Source organism: Trachurus japonicus, chromosome 13, assembly GCF_045865225.1.
Source record: "Trachurus japonicus isolate A0001 chromosome 13, Traja_1.0".
Lineage (NCBI taxonomy): Eukaryota > Metazoa > Chordata > Actinopteri > Carangiformes > Carangidae > Trachurus > Trachurus japonicus.
Genome location: NC_140919.1, coordinates 27453515 through 27470213, shown reverse-complemented (window position 1 = coordinate 27470213; position 16699 = coordinate 27453515). Strand labels below are relative to the sequence as shown.

The 16699-nt window shown below is 41.4% G+C and overlaps 2 protein-coding genes across 2 annotated transcripts; one reads left to right on the top strand and one right to left on the bottom strand.

Moving 5' to 3' along the window:
* Positions 1-305: 305 nt before the first annotated feature.
* med17 (mediator complex subunit 17) lies at positions 306-7681 on the top strand. Its single transcript, XM_085795663.1, has 13 exons — positions 306-431; positions 1282-1529; positions 2548-2711; positions 2844-3063; positions 3210-3346; positions 3580-3661; positions 3850-4002; positions 4277-4407; positions 4568-4752; positions 5344-5481; positions 6089-6206; positions 6339-6498; positions 7114-7681. The coding sequence occupies exons 2-13, from the start codon at positions 1292-1294 to the stop codon at positions 7320-7322; spliced, it is 1935 nt and encodes a 644-aa protein (XP_085651789.1). The 5' UTR covers positions 306-431; positions 1282-1291; the 3' UTR covers positions 7323-7681.
* A 267-nt stretch (positions 7682-7948) lies between these two features.
* Positions 7949-11774, bottom strand: vstm5 (V-set and transmembrane domain containing 5). Its single transcript, XM_085795662.1, has 4 exons — positions 11388-11774; positions 9739-10065; positions 8731-8874; positions 7949-8285 (listed from the first exon to the last, which is right to left on the bottom strand). Exons 1-4 carry the CDS (start codon positions 11461-11463, stop codon positions 8254-8256), a joined length of 579 nt encoding a protein of 192 aa, XP_085651788.1. The 5' UTR covers positions 11464-11774; the 3' UTR covers positions 7949-8253.
* Positions 11775-16699: the final 4925 nt, after the last annotated feature.

The following is a 16699-nucleotide window of genomic DNA, read 5'->3' as shown; positions in this document are numbered from 1 at the left end:
TGCATAGACCTGTGCCACCCCTTTACATGAATGCATAGAGTAGCGGGAGCATTATTTGATAGGATGCTATTGGACTATCAAAATATGCAACAGCTGAAATAAATTTAATTAGCCTACACATCATAGAAAACGCTTACTTACTGCCTTCATTTGATATACAGAGGTAGAAAAAAGTAGCATTTTTTGATGTGGTAGTTTGAATTGATATATAGACCTATAGGTTGATGCGGCGGTAGCAATTTTCAACAAAGCAGCAAAAAATTGACACCGGAACATAAGATCCGGAACTATCGTTCCGCACTGCCACTGTTCTGCAGGGGACAGTAAAGTCAAGTGCGCGTATCCCTGTATAGTGGGCGAAGAATGAATCGTATTCAGCCACAATATCAGTGACTGACCTATTATACTCTGCAGTCTTGTGAATCTGAGTGGTAAGAATTGCACGAGTTTAATATTGTGTTGTCATTTGTACATTTCTCTCCAGCTCCGGACGCCTTTGTTTATCCTGTCAGGTTAGCAGCCGGCTAACGCTAGCTGCTGTCGTTAGCTCGATATAGACAGACACACACACTCAGTTAAAAAAAAAATGCTACTGGATAATAAACTGTCTGTAATCTTGAAAGTGTTAAAGGCAAACTCCTCCATTTAACACATGAAGCAGCAGGCCCCGAAGAGTCATGATTTATAAAATAAGCAGAATAATCGCAGTCTTGAAAAGTCATAGAAAACACCGAAACACAAAAAAAACCTTCTTTCACTAAAATAAGTAACGTTAGCAAGTCTTGAGTTCTTTTCAGTTTTTTTTCTTGCCAGTCAAAGTCAGCTAAAATAATATTGTGTTGTTTTCTCCAATCCCCAGTATTATTGTTCTAGACATCTGGTGTTATGGACAGTACAAATTATAGTGCATGTTGATCTTACTTAAAAAATATCTATAATATGGTTTATTTTTGGCGTCATTGTTGATAATGTTGTCTTTCATGGACATCCTTCAGAGTTTAGTTGATATGACCATTAAACGTTATTTAAAAAATGTGGTATTAAATTTGTCTCAAGTTTAACACGGAGAACATTGCAGAAATCCGATAAAGTAAATGACTGAACAGGACAACTTAAATCTGTGTTTTTACTTTTCTGAAGTGACTTTGTTTTGTTTTGTCTGATTCACACTAGGCTAAAAAGTAATTCAGTTGCAGAGATATCCTCATCCTAATTACTTCTATTAACTGTGTCTCAGTTACTCTGACGACTGAATCCCTGTGTCTGTTCTCCTCATCTCAGCCTTGTCATCATGTCTGGGGGTCCAGCAGTGACGGTCAGCATCGAGTCTTCCTGCGAGAAGCAGGTGCAGGAAGTGGCCCTAGATGGGACGGAGACATATGTCCCTCCTCTGTCTATGTCCCAGAACTTGGCAAAGTTGGCACAAAGAATTGACTTCAGCCAGGGATCTGACTCAGAGGAGGATGGGGTTGAACTGGGTGAACCCAGGGACCGCGAATGGGGCAAGCAGGAACCAGAAGAAGAGGAAGGTTAGTGCAGATGTATGAAACCTTTTACAAAGGAGAGTTTGTCATGGTGTCAGATCAGTTCATTTCACTTCACAATGTTATGAAACTTTGATAAATCCCTTTTCAGATGGTGCAATCACTTAATTTGGTTAATTGCAAGGTGAACACCAGGCAGTATTGGAGTATTGGGAAATTCAGCTATTTAAGTAGATGTATATATTAAAACCTGAATTGCATTAGATGCAGTGGTGGTTTAGTTATCATTATCTACAGTGTAAAGTAAAATCTGAACTGTAATTGTCCGGCCCTCTCACTAATGAAAAAAAGTGGCACAACCTTTCCCCAATAATCTGCTGACCAGACAGTTTTTAGCTACATGGTCTTCATCAAGCTGGTACATGATGTTGTAATCTCAGTAATTCTTCAAAGAAGCCACGTGTTGGCTTTTCTATTGCTACATATCAACTCAGCCTCACCATTAGCAACTGTTTACTCTAGAAGAGATGTAATGTTGCAAGTACAGTAATTGAATTGCCTGACTCACTAGGAGTTGTCTGGTGCAGTAAATCTCGTCTTGCCTCTATATGTCTGTCATTCTTTTCTTCCTCTGTTGTTGTTGCTAACCACTAACCAGCTAGAAACTGCTGTGCCCAGTCTGCCCTGAATAAGAAGTGCTGCTCAGAGGTCATATTGTAACCTCTTGTCCTGTAAATGCAATGGTGACTAAGCTTGTGGCAAGACTACAAAGTTAACAATGGCCACGTAGCAATTGCAACACTTACAAATTAGCTTCTTTTAAAATGTTACAACCAGAAAGGTAAGGGTTTTGTTTTTTTTTTATCCAGGGAGAATCTGTTCTGATAAATAATAAAAACATAATACTTCCTGTCAGCTATCATACCCATGGTCCTGCACAGGATAACTGGTTATTGATGACAGATGGATGGATTGAATTAAAACAAAATGTACTCTTTTCATCTGTGATATAAGAGTCAACATGGATTCTTTTTACTCAAATAATATTGGTCTCTTTACACAGGCCAAGTGAAGTTTCAGCCATCTCTTTGGCCCTGGGACTCGGTGCGTAACAACCTGCGCAGTGCCCTGACTGAGATGTGTGTACTCCATGATGTGCTCAGTGTAGTGAAGGAGAAGAAGTACATGGCCTTAGACCCAGTGTCTCAGGATCCATCAGCTGGCAAGGTAAAACGCTAAAGAATATTAATCGTCAATATTTAAACATAGTGACGGTCCGAGCACCTTCTCTGGCAAGCAGTTTGACATAACAAACCCACCAGGGTCCATACATAACAGTGTTTTCTTGTCCTTGTGCAGACGCCACAGGTGTTCCAGTTGATCAGTAAGAAGAAGTCACTGGCCACAGCAGCGCAGCTCCTCCTGAAGGGAGCAGAGAAACTCACCAAGTCAGTGGCAGAGAACCTGGAGAACAGGAGGCAGAGGGACTTCAACTCTGAACTGCTGCGTCTCCGCTCACAGTGGAAACTACGCAAAGTGGGAGACAAGATCCTGGGAGACCTCAGCTACCGCAGTGCAGGTGATGAGGCCTCTAATGTACCGTACATTCAGACAACTCTGTAAAAGACTTTATTCACAGCAAAGTTGTTCTTTTGTCTTCTACAAAGTAACACACTTTTAACTTGTTGTCTGACCCCGACCAAATGTGCTTTGACAACGGTGCAGGTTCCCTCTTTCCTCATCACGGCACCTTTGAGGTGATAAAGAACACGGACATTGATCTGGACAAAAAGATACCAGAGGACTACTGCCCCCTCGACGTCCAGATCCCCAGTGATTTAGAAGGATCTGCTTATATCAAGGTGAGAACCAAACAAAACCTGGACCAGTGTGTTTCTCCACAACTGCAAGTTCCATTAAATATTTAGTTTTTAGACGAAGGAGAATCTCCATGTTATTTACAAATAGTTTGGTGAACTTTTGTTTTACCATTAAGTGTATTTTACATTTACCAAACTACTGTCACCTGCAAACACCGTGACTACAGATATTTGAGAAACATATTTTAATAGTCCATTGCTGTTTTTGTCTTCAGGTGTCCATTCAGAAGCAAGCTCCAGACATTGGTGATCTGGGAACAGTCAACCTGTTCAGGAGACCTCCAAAAACCAAAGCTGGTATGGTTCAATGCACAAACACATGACAGCCAGGTTCACTCACTGCCTGAATCTCTGCCTTTGTAATTCATAAATGTATCACAGCATTGGAATTCCCCATTTGTACCTTCCTCCATCTTTCACATTGAGATCATCTTTCCTGTCTTCCCATCGCCATCCACCTGACCTCTCTCTTCATGTCCTACCAGGAACCCAGCCATGGCACGTGAAGTTAGAGGCGGCCCAGAACGTTTTGCTCTGTAAGGAGATCTTCGCCCAGCTGTCCAGAGAAGCTGTCCAGATTAAATCTCAGATCCCTCACATTGTGGTGAAGAATCAGATCATTTCGCAGCCATTTCCAGGTCAGAATCTCCCCGACAACATCAAAGATGGAAAACAGACAGTTGTCGCTTTGTGGGTTTTTATGCCCCTACACCATATATAAGTACAACAGTTATAGATGATTCAAAGTTTAATGGCTCCCCTGAAACAAAATAAAACACAATCAAATTGATGATATTATAATTATAAATCATTAATCAACTGGACTCTGTAGTTGGCATGGATTTTGTTTTCTGTATGGAAGTATAAAACTAATAGACTCGTGCCTTGTTTGTTCCTGGGGTTCCTCCGTAGGTCTGCAGCTGTCCATCTCACTGTGCCACTCTACGGGAGAGAAGAAGAATCAGCGGGCGTCTCCAGAGAAACCCAAACCCGACGACCACCTTTACGTACTGGAACACAATCTGCATCAAATGATGAGAGAGGTGAGACGTCACTCACTGCAGTTGCTGCAGTATCGACGTACACAGCGGATTCAGAAATAGTTCGGGCCCATCCATTAGATCACGTCTGTCACTTCTTTCTTCATGGTTTGGATGTATCATTTTTCAGTGCATTGCAACAACAACTTTGTCTCTGTTACAGTTCCACAAGCAGCAGCTGAGCTCTGTGGTAATGCCCCATCCTGCCAGCGCCCCATTTGGCCACAAGCGCATGCGCCTGGCTGGACCGCTGGCCTACGACAAAGCTGAGATCTCCAGTCTGCAGCAGAGTGAGGGTCTGCTGGAGAAGATCATCAAACAGGCCAAACACATCTTCCTCCGAAGCAGGTAACATTGGTTTTCTATCTGTTCTTTGTTTTGTTCAAAATGTAATGTAAACTGTTAAACTGTCATCACACATAGGTAGGTGATGCTTATGTTTTCCATTTTTTGGTCAAATCTCTTCACCTACCCTAGCAGACCTTGCAGGCCATGTCATAGTTTTTTGTTTTTTTTCTCAACTCAAAAACTAAATCTAAAAGACAATGACACATGTTGAAGATGTTGGAGGTGTTTAACACAATCAACGCAATGTTTAGATATCTATAACTGTCTCATTTAGGTTTACACAGAACCATGAGTAACCTCTTACTTTGGTCAGAGGGGAAAACTCTTTTACTGTAATGAACAAAGTAGAGGGGAAATACATGTTAACAGCAGGCAAGTGGAGAGTCTTGTAATGTTGAGTTGTTCTGAGGAAGAACATCAGTCGTGTCTGGAGCTTTTATATTTGAAATACAGGATCAGCAAGGACTAAACTGATGTGTGTGGAAAGGTGGAGCCTTCCTGTCTGATAGAGTGGGTTTTTCTTGAATGATGTATGATGTGTGCTCATATTGTTCTGTTTCTTAACTCAATGTTTGCACGTGTGGTCACCAGGACAGCACGCACCATCGACAGCCTGGCCAGCCGCATTGAAGACCCTCAGATCCAGGCTCATTGGTCCAATATCAACGACGTGTATGAGTCTAGCGTCAAGGTGCTCATCACCTCTCAGGGCTACGAGCAGATCTGCAAGTAAGTGGAAGAGATGAAGTAAGCAGACGACAGGGTGGAGGGATAGGACACAATATGGAAGATAACATGTTGACGAGCTGCGCTGCTCTTTAAAGGTGTACAGAAATGGCCGTTTGTCCTGTTTGTCGCACCGAGTTGTCACGAGTTGCCGCACAAGTTTACCTGAGTAAGGAAAACGAATAGCGGGTGGGAAATTAATGCTTGGGGCGAGACCGAGCTCCGTGCGTGTGTTGTGTCAGACGTTTGATTGACGGATGACGGATCCAATATCAGTGGCGGATGAATCGTGAGCAGGCTGACGTATAATCTGTGCACCTGCATTATCCAATGCGGAAAAAAAATACCACACTTTCATCTCGGATTTAATCAAAAATAGAATTTTGCACAAAGTTTGGGCTACATCGTCTGATAGATGAGTTATTACACTAATTTTATGACCCAGAGTGGGCTCAAATTCAATTTTCTTTTCTGTACAGCTTTAATAATATTTGATATATATGATTATTATGTGTTTTCTTATTCCCTCATTCATGTTGTGATCATTTTCTCTCTGACTGACACGTATGACCTGGCTTCAGCTGACACATCACATGATTTGTGTGTTCAGGTCGATCCAGCTGCAGCTGAACATCGGTGTGGAGCAGATCAGAGTGGTACACAGAGACGGACGTGTCATCACGCTGTCACACCAGGAACAGGAGCTGCAGGACTTCCTCCTGTCACAGGTATCACAGCACTTCTCCCCACAATGTGTGTGTGTGTGTGTGTGTGGCTGCAGACCTGCTGTCTATTGAACTGAGCAGAAAACACATCTTACAAATAACCATTTTGCTCTTGTCCATGTTGTGTTATCGCAGATGTCGCAGCATCAGGTGCACGCTGTTCAGCAGCTGGCCAAGGTGATGGGCTGGCATGTCCTGAGCTTCAGTAACCATGTCGGCCTGGGCCCGGTAGAGAGCATTGGAAACGCCTCCGCTGTCACTGTGGCCTCTCCCAACGGAGAGTATGCCATCTCAGGTAAGAGGGCTGACGTTGATTTATAATAGTTTCTCTGTATGTGCTGCCAAAATAGCACCATTGTAAATTCATATTGAAAGTATTATCAGATGTATTGTAAAGATCAAAATATGAATTTAGAAAGCTTACTGTGTGAACTTGCTGGTAGATATCCAGTGCAACTAGCTTCTTTAGCAAATAATGTTGCTCTCTCAGTCTCACTGGGTTTTGAGTCCGTATTTCAGAGCCATGCAAGTCACAGGGATGACAATTTAAAACGTTTGCTATTCCACCTAAGCGACCTCAGTGCAATGCAGCAAGAAGAAAAGCTGCCGCGTGTTTAATTAATGGGCAACTGCTGTCAGGCTGTGTGATAACATGCAGAGCTGAATACACACAGGCCACACCCTCTCTTCTGGGGGTTGTGAAAACGTTGAGAGCGGTAGATAATCACTCAAGAGTGAAGAGACAGGTTGCTGCAAGCTGAGGGATCGTTAGGACAACCAGTCACAGCACTGTAGTATACATAACATATCATAGCAACATCATTGCCAATGAAGTACGGTTGTATCAACACAAGCAGATTTTAGTCACTAATAAAGCGAATGTGTTTCCATCTGTTCTGTATCCATGTAGTGCGTAACGGCCCAGAGAGCGGGTGTAAAGTTTTGGTCCAGTTTTCTCGCAGTCAGACCAAAGAGCTGCCAAAGAGCGACGTGATCCAGGACACCAAGTGGAGCCACCTCAGAGGGCCCAACAAAGAGGTCCACTGGAGCAAGATGGAGGGACGAAACTTTGTCTACAAGATGGAGCTCCTCATGGCTGCACTCACTCCCTGCCCGTAGAGAAAGTCTCTGTCTACACACTCCTCTGGCAGGGAACTGGACAACCTACAACTAACACACAAACTAAAGCTGTGTCACAACATTTGACCGGGGCAGAGACACATAGGTTAGAGCCCCCCACCCTTTTTAATAATGAGACTTTTCCTTCCCATACACCCATGACACCCATGGACTTGTTGAACGGTGAACAGTGTCTACTACCTGCTCTGTTTTTCACTGTGTAAGGAGTGGAGAGTTTATACAGTAAATGTAGAACAGTTTGATACAAAAGAAAAGCAGAGTCCACCTGTATGTGTTGGTGTTGTTTTGTGATATCATAAGAATAAAGCTTTAAGGCTTCAATGTATTTTTACTGAGAAGGAAGAGTTTGTGTCTTCTTGCTTTATCTCTTCCGATTTGAACATTTCAAGAACGTCTTTCTCAGTCTGATTCATTGGTTTTAAGAGCGAACTATGTGTTAAGTTTGAGTTCCACCAGCCAACAAAGTTAAAAATATCCTTGTCATTTAGTATATATATTACACGCTGTAGAAAAAATAAATCGATTATCACTGCATCTGAAGTCTGATACAGAAGACCTAAAATTCAGTGTGGCCTGATTTGTTTGGATTAAGCACATAAAGAAGCCAAAAAAAAACACAGTACATTTGCTTAGACAATAAATACCGCATGTATTTTTTTTTCCAGAGGCATGGTTGATCTATTTACATTGAATCCAGTGTCATCAACAGTGATGATCAGTAACTGCATGTGTCAATGCGAAACATAGGCATGACACAGTTTTTCATGCTTTTTACACCATCTTCCTAAACAAAACAAAAAAACTATTCAGTTGTTTTATGTACACATACATTTTACATTTATATTTTAAGATCACAGTCCTTGTGTTGCAGAGCTGACGGGTGTGAGGTGTGTTTCGAGCTGCACATCGGTCAAAGACGCTGCAGCTCCGTCGCATCGTTTTCTGCGTAAAAGAAAAATGAAACTTTGTCAACACAGAAACTAACATGAATACAACACGGCGGTGCAAAAAAGCCACAATAGAACTTTGCAGACCTTTGTACTCAAAACACACCCATGCTTATACACAGCACATAACCTGAGCCCACATCCACACCCACTAAACCATATTCATACATTTCACACTTGTAACAGTAAAGAGGCCCAAAGTAAACTATGAGCTCCAGCTCAAATGAACCATGGTTTTATTATGCTCTGTCATGTTATATCATTGCTTAAAATGATTAATCAATTTTGTGCAATAGTAGCTACTGTGTAAAGTCTCATTCAGTAGGGAAATTAGGTTAATGTTTTGATAGGGCCATCATGTCTGAGTGCAAAGTTCAGCATGAGGGTGTTTCAGGGAAACATTGTTTATAAAGCTTTGAATACTTTGGATACTTATTTACCTGGCATCTGCTTTCTGTGTCTCCAGGCCACTATCTTCCTGTAGGCCTTGTCTAGTAGCCACACAGCAAGCATGAGGAGAGCAGCCACACAAGCCAGTGCCAGGGCAGAGACAGACAGGTACTGCAGGTCCTCATACAGCACCTCTGGAGGACAGAGACACAGGAGCCAAAATAGATTTACTTCAACAGGTACATGAGTCAGAAAGACCTTGAGGCCAGGCTGCTCTCCAAAGATGTCACCACAGACACACACACACACACAAAACCACAAAAACATATTCACGATGGTACAGCTTGTGTGTGGAAGCGGTAACACAGCAGCACGAGGACAAAGGTAGTATAATATACCACCTGTCTTAACACAGTTTTATATTCTGTTTTATTCATACATGCAAATGTATTATATTATACTACATTTGCAATGTATTATATATTACAATGTATTTGTATTATAATACATTTGCATGTATGAATAAAACAGAATATAAAACTACTCTCACATGACACTTTGTAATCCTAAAATCTTGTATCAGATTGTAATGTTTATCAGACAGATGTTATGAATAAAGTCACGTACACTGTTTAAAGTGTTGCTCTAGCCTCCACAGATACAGTGTCAGTTTTTCTATTTGTGCCATTGATTAGCTATTCAGGGAGAGCCAAGCTGTCTTAGACTGGAACACCTTGACCTTATTCAACTCACATCTGCCTCAGTCTTATGGTGGTATTGAGGGAGAGACATTTTCATTGTCCTCCCACACGGATCTAAGGGCTCTAATTTTGAAATCACCAGATGCGTTTGGTAACAGTGCTTACAAAGTTGTTCCCTATAAGCAGTTGTTTGGCACATAACGACTGTTTATTCTAGTCTAGACCTGCTGTTTGAATTAAGCAGCAGGTAGAAGAGTGTGAGAATAAGCACTGGGTATTTTCTTAAACCCGTCAGTGTAAAATAAACTGTCATTTAAAAAAAAACAACTCCTACACAGAATCCCAGCTCCAACTCACCGTTCACCTTCAGGACAAAGCCAGTGTCCTTGCTGCTTCCTGATGCGTCTGTAACAGTGACCACGTAGAATCCAGCATCCTGCAGCCGCAGGTCTGACAGGCTGATGGAGCCGTTGTTGTAAGACTGCACTCTGCTGCTGTAATCCACCGTTATGTTGGTGTACACGCCAGGCTGCCAAGTCCCTATGGCGCGGCTCACCGCTCCTGACATAAAGGTCCATTGTATTGTGGGGATCCCACTGCAGGTAATGTCCACTGAGAAAAACACATCCTCCTGCACTGACCTGGTGAAGCTCCTCTGAGGAGAATGGATGGAGATGGCTCCGGCTTCGAAAGTGAAAAGGACGAGATTCAGTGTCAGATGTTCATTTCTATACAATCAAAATGTACTTTAAGCAATGTAATAAATGCAGAGAGAAATAGCAATATTTCAGAAGACTACTTGATAAAAAGGCACAGTAAACATCTTAACCTTTCACACCTTTAGCCAATATTCAACCCTCATGCAGGTGTGATTCAGATTCAGAACGCTCGATTTGTCCCAGAAGGGCAATTCAGTTAGTCACCGACTGGCTGGCTCGTTTACAATTCTGTATGTCTTGTTCATGAACTTGCACTGTCCCACCCAAATAAAATTGAATTGAATTAACAAGACAAACATTTATACATTCTCAAACAAGGGAGCACAGTATGAGGCCGGTAGGATATAAAAAATTAGAATATGCAAATAAGCTCAAATAAAAACCAACGTAAAAGAAAAAGCCTAAACTGCAGTAGTGTATTGCACCAGTTTGATTATACCTAATTACACCTGAAACACATTTCAGTGTATGACACAACACAGCGCTATGAAAGGGAAATATTTCACCATGACCCAGTCAGTCACTGTTGCTGCCAGACACTGTGACTCATTTCTACTGAATTCCATGTGCAGTCAGAAAAGTGCCACACGGTTACAAATCACACAGCACTGTGTGCAGGAATGAAACTTGTCAAACAAGCTGAGAAGCACCTAACTGAATGCAGCAGTTAGTAAAGGGTTCGTCTGCTGTGGCTGCTGCCCCCCACTCACATCAAATACTTCCTCAGCAGGTTCAGTGGGGGATCTGGTTCTGCAGGTGGTGTGTTTGCTTAATGAAGCACAGGAAAAGAATTCAACCTGAGAGTAGGCTACCAGTGCTGACTAATAAGAACAAAGGCATTGTGGGAATAAGTGTCTGACTTAATATGCAGAGATCACATTTGAAGTGATGATTGAGCGACAAACCTCTTTGACACTGACACTTCTCACAGTGTTTTCTGTGTGAAAGAATCTGTTACATAAATGCTCTCAGTGCTGTTTCCTCACTGCTGTGTCCTGGAGACTCAATGTGCAATGGATTTGAATGCTTGAGTACAGAAAAGCATGATGGTAACGTTGTAGGACTGTGTTGATACTCTTATACTGGAACCAACACTTAGAAAATGTTGAGTTTAATTATTATAAAATGTATTTTTTTTACTCCCGCCATGATCTCAGTTCTCAGTGTGACCTGTTTAGTCCTGAACAAAGGCAGGATTACCTTGTACGCACGCTGTCAAACACTACAAACCAAATGTCAGTGCTTTGGAGACAGATCAAATGATAAAGATATGTGAGAAATGCTTACCTAAGTCACATATATAAAGTGCGATGCTGAGAAAAACAGCAACATCTTGGACATCCCAGAGCCTAAAATGCCACATTAGAATCCAACACCCATCGGTCAGAGCACAGCAGAAGAATCTCCTCCAGGTTATCTCACATTGTGAAGCATTCTCCTCTTTGTTGTTTTCACTCCACAACGGCCTGTTCTCCTTCCAAAGGCTTCCTCTTCCACCTTCCTTGTCCCACTCTGGTGTTAGTAGTGTATGAGTGTGTGTGTCCGCCCTCCCTCTCGGTGAAATCAGCACCGTCACAGAGGTTCTGCACTTCCCCTCCTCTCAGGAACTCAGCTCAGGACTGTGCCGGATTCCTCGTCATACCTGCACAAGTCAGTGCCAGTGAGTCCACACCTATCAGACAGGTTCAGCCAGAGATTACTCAGTAAACAGGCACCAAGCATTACGTGATCACAAGCCCGCGCGCACACACACACACACACACACACACACACACACACACATGCACACACACTTTAGGGAAGGAAACTTTAGAGTAAATACACATTTATTCCTCTCAGTTTCCTCACAGCCCCCCACCCAACAACCACTCACCTGGGTACACGCACAGACACTATATTGCAAAATGAAACCAGGCGGTGTTCTGTCGAGACACACCTTGTCAAACGTGTCAAACAGGAAGTGTGGATTCACATGTATGCACAAAGAAACAATAACACACAGCAGACTCACACAGCCACAGTGAACTGATCATTCCAGTCAGTCTGTGCCTGAGATTCCCCTGTGGGATAAAGATATTGATCATTAAATGGGTCTATTTCTGTCTGAGGTGTTGTACAGACAGAACCTGTCATTGCTTCAGCTGCTGTAGCTGCTTTGCTGACTGGCTGGTGGAGAAAATGGTTTTGAGAGGTCAGGTCTAAGTGATTCTTATCAGCCAAATAAACTTGTAATCAGAAATGGCACTATTTAGTCTTCTGACTAGATCTATAGAGAACCAAACTAGGGCCCAGGATAAAACTGAAATAAAATCTTACCATAGAATGCATTACTCTGAATCTCTTCATTTCTTGTTGTCTATATCCCGTACATCCTGTATAGACTACCATGGCTCCGGGACCTTGGCATTTGGATTGATCAGGAGTTATTCTTAGAAGTTATGTATCAAATTTTACCGTTTTTGATCCTGGTCCAGACTGCACTGTACAAATCCTTGCTGAAGCAACAGTAGCATTTAAAAAAAAAAATAGCCATTATTTATTAATTTGTTATTATTATAATTTGTACAAGCATGACTCAGCTATGGGTCTAAAGGTCATTGGTGCAATTGCTCTCTCATGTTCATTATTGGTTGTGTGTTCACCATGTTACTCACCATGTTATCACATGCATCCTTTGCAAAAGGTTGAGTGATTGCAGGAAATATGCCTTTATGTATTACATCCATGCTAGTTTTGTCCACTTTTTGTTATCTCATGTTCCTATGATTACGGTATCTGCTCAGCATCATTGTAAATGAGGGATTTATGGTCAAGGATATAATAATAATAATAATAATAATAATAATAATAATAATAATAATAATAATAATAATAATAATAATAATAATAATAATAATAATGTCTAAATATCAAATAGGAAAAAAGTGAAAGAGATTCAGTTGTTTGAATCTTTCAAATATTTCTCTTATTAACCTCTGACTGTATCAATAGCAAGTTAAGTGCATAGATGTGTTTACAATAAGTGCTGACCATGCTGACCTGGATCTTTTGCATTAATACTGTAAAGTTGGTTTGAACTTTCATGCATTAATCATTTTATCAATTAACTGCACCAACTCATTTTGACACAGCTGTGTGTAGATAACATGATAACTGTTTTACTTTCACGTTCCAAGCTGAGGGACACATCAAAATCACTACCACAGCTCACTTTTGAAGGTTTACGTAGACCTACGGAAGCTCTAGTATAGACCAGCTGTCTGGATAATTCTTCTGTTCAGGATGTAGTGCTCTCAGAAATAAAAAACTAAAACTGCTGCAGTTAAATACAGCTGTCCTGCAGTAACCCCTATTCTCCTGTGAAAGTTTCAGTGTTCAGTTTCGGTAAATCATTTTTAGAGAGGCTAATTCCTCTGTATGTTGTTCACTGTGTAGGATGTAGTTTGTGGTTATGTTTAACAGTATTGTCGTAATGTTGACATGTTCCTACTGTTTTGTCTACCCCTATTCAAATCAGTGAGGGTAGGCCAAACGACAGACGCACCTCTTTGTATAATGTATTACAGTCCCACAGCACCACTACCCACAGCCCTCATGATGATCACAGGTCAATTAACACCTCTGCCACACAGTTTCAACAGGAACTTAACATTATGACCTCAGTGAAGGAGGGTTGTATCAGTCTGTAGCAGTTTTAGCTACATGTTTCTCATGAATAAACAAATAAGAGCCACTCACTTTACAAGACCAATAGGTTTGTGGGGGTGTGCACTCTGGTCTCCACTAGAGGCTGCTACAAGAGCATGTGAAGTGAGTCTCGGTCACTCACTGAGTTGACGTGAACTCCAGTCATAGTTCCTGTAAATATGTGCATTAAAACCATAAAACATAAACACTTTACAAGTAAAAAGCTGAAATGTCATCAACAACCACACCACATAGTTACCCAGCTGACTATGGCTGGACACTTTAAGCACAAGTGGAAAACACTTGAAATTGTTACACTGTATTCAATGTATGAGAGTTGATGCTCAATAACTATTCATGCTCTTCCTAGAATTTGTCTAAAGCAAATTATTGTAAATCATGTCTGCCAAATAAACGAAAAGCATGTTGAAATCAGTAATGTATCCCGTCATGCTGTACCTGAATCTCACAATACATTTCCTCAAGTCTGTTGAGGGAATTCATATCCAGCATCAAACCTGAATGTGTGTTCTGTGTGGCTCTGACATTGTGAAGAGATCATTACACCAGTAAATCTACAGTATAGCACACATACATGATTTTTCCCAGAAAATGTGCAATTCCTTGGAATAAAACAATGCAGCGCCAAACATACTAGATGTGTAATTGGAAACCAACCTGAGGGGAAATAATTAACTTTTGGAAACCCCATCTTATTGGTAGAGGTGCAGAGATGCTTCACTATCTCCTCGGGCCAGCTTCTCATGTCAGGACTTGTGCAGCCAAAGCAGGCGAAAAACCTTTTTGCACACATATGCAGCGAGGAATGTTATGGGGATAACATTGGTGGATTATCTGACTGTTGGAGAGCTGGATGACTGTTGCTGACCGACTGATTTGGAATAGGCTACCAGGAGTCAAGGTAAGAAATATTTTCCTGGAAATCCTGGAGGTTTCCATCAGGTTACTTTGGTGTACCTACAGGTAAACTCTTGTTCTGCAGTAAAAAAAAAAAAAAAAGTGTAAAGCGTCCATGTCAGACAACCTCAGCCAGAAAACACAAGACAGTGAAATAAAACATTCAAAGCAATTTAGTCCAATTAAAACAACCAAGACAATTAAAATTAATTGTAAAACTGTTAAACTCGTTATATCCAGGAGCTATAATAGAGTAGTCCTCTCCCTCAGATCCTGTGCCTCCTCAGTCTTTGTCCTTCACTGTCTCTGTCACTGTCTACCAGTGAGAACCAACCCTGACGTCACGGTTTATCTTACAAGATGGTCACGCCGTTGCTAAAACACACAAAACTAAACTACTTCGCTGTTGTATTATTAAGTGAACAACTTTCAATACAAACATATTCAGACATGCGTTAAAGAAAACCAGCACAAAGCTAACTTGCTAATTGCTTACATGTCAACAGACTCTCAAGATAACAACATAAATGCATTAAACACACAGCCACAACAACCAACGACAACAATCAAAATCAACAATCAATATATTATTATATTATTATCATATCTGGACACACAAACAAGTTTTGAATGTGACAGTTACCTTAAAAAGGCAGGGTTATGCACAATCAATCTCCAGATGAAAACAATGAGAGTGAGTGATTAATTCACAAAACGCAACAATATCTCTCTCCTTGTCAGACTCAACCACATTAGTTACACAATAACTATAGTGATTTAGAGCATTATGTTCATTTGACTGACTGCTTCATCTCCCCTTTAAATTGGAAGATGCTACTGTGCAATGGACTGAATGATGAGATCTCATGGGATGTTATGCTATCACTTAAAATACTTTAATTGTAGCCTTCTACACCTGGCACCTGTGTTAGGCGGAGCATTATCTATTTCAGATCATTGTTAAGAGTTTAGCTTTAAAATACTTTTGACCAAGGTTTGGAGAGTGACTGAAACATTTGGGTGATCAATAAGCGAGAGTAATGTTTTTGATCTTTTCAAAACGTAAGAGACTCTTTCCAACATACCTGCATTTAAGATGATTGACTGTGCAGGAAATGGCTTAAAATTACATTTTCTCCCTGTTCGTCATTGGAAAAACCTGAATCTGTGAATAAGGAAACATTTTCATTGCAGATGTCTAAGGGAAGTTAAGTCAGGCCACATGAGAGCTGGAAGGTTAAAGTTTCACTTCACACTAGTGATTGGTCAATACAATAGACAGTGATATTTTTGTCAAAACGATTAACTTGAATTTGATTGTTTTGGCTGATAATCACAACTAGAAAATTTCCTCTGTGAAATTTTGATAGGACCACAGGGGGGCTACTGCCGGGCATACCATCTCTGTCAATATGGGAATCAAATGATGATCATGAGCACTGATATGGAGGAGCTGTGATCACAGTCCTGTGTGTGTGTGTGTGTGTGTGTGTGTGTGTGTTTTACCTTTGGAAAATGGGGGTGTGGGGGGGCAAATCACCTTGCTGTATAAGTGGGGGTGTCACCCCCATCCCCCACGGGTGCGACACCCATGATTTCATAGCTGTAGGGGCCAGTGCTCAGTGCGATTGCCCCGTGGCCCCAATTACAGTGACGTGTTACAGCTTCTCAGACCATTGTTTTGGACCAAAACATGCTTTTTAATGTCGTTAATCATCAGCAGTGTCATGTGTCACTCTATAGTAAAAGGTGAGAGGATGTGAGTAGGTAAGTGTGTAATACCAAAAGATTTGGATCACAGGTAACCTGAATCTCCATTAACTCTGAATCACCATGCAGTGGATGTGCTGTGGTCTCAGCTCAGTGTGCTCTTTGTTTGTACAGAAAAGCTGCTGTTCGGTAAACAACAGACCTGTCCTCTGGGGAGGGGGAGGAGCGTGACTAAGGTAACAAGCACCATAACCACCTCAGTGCTACTCCTGACCTTTGCAATT

Coding starts and splice junctions, on each gene's coding strand:
- med17 (XM_085795663.1), top strand. CDS start 1,292: ATGTCTGGGGGTCCAGCAGTGACGGTCAGCATCGAGTCTTCCTGCGAG. Junction 3,347..3,579: donor AAGGATCTGCTTATATCAAG/GTGAGAACCAAA, acceptor TTTTGTCTTCAG/GTGTCCATTCAGAAGCAAGC. Junction 5,482..6,088: donor GGCTACGAGCAGATCTGCAA/GTAAGTGGAAGA, acceptor TTGTGTGTTCAG/GTCGATCCAGCTGCAGCTGA.
- vstm5 (XM_085795662.1), bottom strand. CDS start 11,463: ATGTGGCATTTTAGGCTCTGGGATGTCCAAGATGTTGCTGTTTTTCTC. Junction 10,066..11,387: donor ACTTTATATATGTGACTTAG/GTAAGCATTTCT, acceptor TCACTTTCGAAG/CCGGAGCCATCTCCATCCAT. Junction 8,875..9,738: donor CTTTGTCCTGAAGGTGAACG/GTGAGTTGGAGC, acceptor TCTGTCCTCCAG/AGGTGCTGTATGAGGACCTG.